The sequence below is a fragment of the Peromyscus maniculatus genome, chromosome 8 (assembly GCF_049852395.1).
Source record: "Peromyscus maniculatus bairdii isolate BWxNUB_F1_BW_parent chromosome 8, HU_Pman_BW_mat_3.1, whole genome shotgun sequence".
NCBI lineage: Eukaryota > Metazoa > Chordata > Mammalia > Rodentia > Cricetidae > Peromyscus > Peromyscus maniculatus.
Genome location: NC_134859.1, coordinates 56,356,342 through 56,359,744, shown reverse-complemented (window position 1 = coordinate 56,359,744; position 3,403 = coordinate 56,356,342). Strand labels below are relative to the sequence as shown.

The following is a 3,403-nucleotide window of genomic DNA, read 5'->3' as shown; positions in this document are numbered from 1 at the left end:
TCTACCAGTTTCAGAGTATTGGGTCTCACATTGAGTTCTTGGGTCATTTGGAGTTGGCTTTTTAAAGGTAAGACATAAGCATCTAGTTTAATTCTTCCATGTGTTCCCATATAGGTTTTTCAATATCATTTGTTGAACAGGCTGTCTTTTCTCCAAAATGTATTTTGGGTTCTTTGTCAAAGGCCAGGTAATAGTTTTGTGGATTTTATCTAGGTCTTCTATTCTATTCCATTGATCTGTACATCTTTTTGCTCTGGCTGTAGTATTAGCTTGAAATCAGATGTGATGAATCTTTCCACAAAACTGATTTTGTTCAGATTACCTTGGACATCTGTGTCTCTTGTGATTTCATGTGTATTTCAGCATTTTTCCACTCTATTTGTGAAGAATGTCACTGTCATCTTAATTGGGACTCCACTGAGTATGTAGCATGCTTTTAGCAGTGTGACTTTTTCACATATTTATTCTTCCAAACAATGACCATTGCTGAGGTATCTTTGCATCTTCTAAGGCCTTCCTTGATTCTTTCTTTGATGCATATTTTTAAATTTTCCTTACAGAGTCCTTTCATTGCTGTGGTTAGGTTTTTCTGTCGAAAATTGTGGGCTTTATTTATTTATTTGGCTATTGTAGAGTCATCCATATTTTCAAGCTGACATGGACAAGAGAAACCTAAGTAGGGAAACTTCTCAATTGAAGTAACAGTACAGTCTTAGTCTAGAGCCCAAAATGCCAAAACCAAACTCCCCTAATCAATATCTCTGGAGATGCCCAGTTCTTGGCAGCTGTCAAACTGTGATTCCTGTTCCTGAGCTGCTACAAACAGGCTTCACTAAGAACTGCCTTTGCTCAGCCTTAACCTGAGTGACCCACAGGTGGAGAACTGACCTTCCCCAGTCAGGCCAGGGTTTGAACCTCACTCCAGCACTTACTCTGCAGGTGATCTTGGAAAATGACTTAACTCATTTGAGTCTGACCTTCCTCACCTGTAAACTGGAGATCAGAATTAGTTACTGATAGGGGAATTGGAAAGGTTAAATGCTGTTTATACCCATCTCACAATGTGATCCTTCACTGAAGGGAGCAATGTTGCTATTTTTCTTTATATGAAGCCAACCTCTTGTGAATGTTAATTATTTTTGTTGGGACACATCAAGACCTATTCCCTTCCATGTGGGAAAGGATTTAGTTACTAGAAGATTATAATCATGGTCCTCTTGTGTCCTTAATCTTACATTTTAGTTTTTAAATTCATGGTTACTCAGTCATTGTGTTCATTAAATGGTCCAGTTTATCTACCATTCAGGATACATCAAGATGATCCAGCCATCATGGATTCTAAGGAATATCATCCTTTCTTCATACAAATGGAAACAGAGCTTCTAATACCACAAATTCTGTCATTTGGATGACTTCACTAACCTGTCTTTCCAAACGTGGGGCTTATTCATGAGCTGAAATGTATTAACCTCCTTCACTTGTTGCTAAAATCAACTCCCTGTTACCATGTGTTCAGTCTTGCTTCATATTGGTTCAGACATCAAATAAAGAACACACGTTTGTGACATGTGAGTGTACAAGGTCAAACAAGGACAAGGAAGGAGCTTTCTACCCTAAACTAAATGTCAAACGATTTAAGCCAGCAATGGATCTGGTTAGTTCACCATGAGGAATCCAGTCTAGGATGAAATTGAGGCTGTGGTCGTGAGGGTGAAATGTCTATTACACATTCACATGTCTTCTCCCTCAATGATGATAGGCCTGGTGCCTAGATTCCCTGTGTGAGTAAGGCAATGTTCACATTCAAGATTATATCAGAATTTCTGTAGTTCATTCTCAAAATCTCAGGCATGAATGTGAGTTTCACAGAGTGCACTGTCTGTTGGTGACAGGCATCATTACAGATGCTTCATCTCTCCTTTCTTCCAGGGGACCTCAGACCTGCACAGCCCATGACTGATGAAGCCAACAAAGGTCAGTAACAGGTATTAGAAGCCAGAGGAGCCAATAGTATTCTGCTGGTAGATCATGTGACCCTTGAGAGAAGGGCAGAGAAGGAGGGAGCCTCACTTTCCAAATCTCACCAGGACAGGTAGAAGAGGTGCATGCCCAGGGCAAAGTTCCTCTCATGCCCCTTGCTGTTTCTTATGTTGACAATAACTCTACCACTCCCAACCTGAACACCCCAGAATGAACCCCTCCTCCTAGTTAGGCAGACTATCACACTGTATGGCCTCAGGAAGATACAGATACTTGTTCAAATGACCTTCCAGAGGAAGAAGGAAGCCAGGGATGCAGAAGAGGTACATAAAAAAACAAGTGGGCAGCCAGTAGGAGAGCCCATGGATGAGCCTTTCTTCTCTCAGTGCCAGTCATATCTTCACCCCTAGATGCCCCTGCCTTGCCACACTTCCTGGACCAGCATCGGGAGCAGCTGGTGGCCCGAGTGACATCAGTGGACTCTCTTTTGGACAAGCTGCATGGTACTCTGCTGAGTCAAGAGGAATATGAGGCAGTGCGGGCTGAAGCCACCAACCAAGACAGGATGCGGAAGCTCTTCATCTTCAGTCGATCCTGGGACAAGACCTGCAAAAACAAAGTCTACCAAGCTCTGAAGGAGACACATCCTCATCTGATGATGGACCTCCTTGAAAAGTTGAGCGGCATCTCTGTGGGATCCTGACATCTTAGTGGCTGAGGGGTGAGCACTCTCTTTTGAGTGTTGGCTCTGCCTGTCCTTCCTTTGGCCCTCAGTTTCTCTGTCTATAAGCCAGTGGCCATCTGAGTTGCATTTCTGATGATACTGTTTCCAGGACACCTCTTAGGGACCCAGATGTTCCCCTGTTGTCCTTCCCCAGCTAGATGTTCATGTGGGATGAGCATTTGAGGAAACTTCCAGTGGAGACAAGAAGTCTCTTCAGGCTGCTCTTGCTCTGTCCAGCCTGCTCTTACGGCCAGAGTGGCCTGGCTTGTGCCCACCTGACCCACCATGATACAAGCTAGACTGAGGAACATGGGAATGGAGACAGTGAGATAGTCCTTTTCCCTGGAAAGTGAATGTCTTATGAATGGAAAAGGAAGGAGGTTTCTCAAACATTTCCCACCCCTATTAAATATCTCTGAGTATATAGATATGTAAGTATATAAATCAAACATTTTTACTGAAAATAAATCTTAAGGAAATTTATTTTAAACAACTCTTTGTTGAAATATAATTCTACCATTTGTTAAAGATGAGAGCAAATTTGCAATTAATTTGATTAATTAAATTTATGTATTTGTTTATTCTTGCATAAGAAATTAAATATCTATTGAATATTTAATGCTATAAGACATAGGGAAACTTCAGTATTTCTCAGAACTGGTGGATATTTTTCATTTCTCATGCTTTACACACATGTGT

At 41.5% G+C, this 3,403-nt stretch overlaps 1 protein-coding gene across 1 annotated transcript; it reads left to right on the top strand.

Annotated features, from left to right (window-relative positions):
* The first annotated feature begins 1,899 nt into the window (after positions 1 to 1,899).
* On the top strand, positions 1,900 to 3,109 carry LOC143266900 (NACHT, LRR and PYD domains-containing protein 1b allele 3-like). The gene is made up of 2 exons (XM_076542813.1): positions 1,900 to 1,974; positions 2,391 to 3,109. The coding sequence occupies exons 1-2, from the start codon at positions 1,905 to 1,907 to the stop codon at positions 2,681 to 2,683; spliced, it is 363 nt and encodes a 120-aa protein (XP_076398928.1). The 5' UTR covers positions 1,900 to 1,904; the 3' UTR covers positions 2,684 to 3,109.
* The last annotated feature ends 294 nt before the right edge of the window (positions 3,110 to 3,403 follow it).

Bases quoted from the DNA above. Each gene is read 5' to 3' on its own strand.
- LOC143266900 (XM_076542813.1), top strand. From the start codon at position 1,905: ATGCTTCATCTCTCCTTTCTTCCAGGGGACCTCAGACCTGCACAGCCC. The intron at 1,975-2,390 runs GTCAGTAACAGG...CTTCACCCCTAG, and splicing joins GACTGATGAAGCCAACAAAG to ATGCCCCTGCCTTGCCACAC.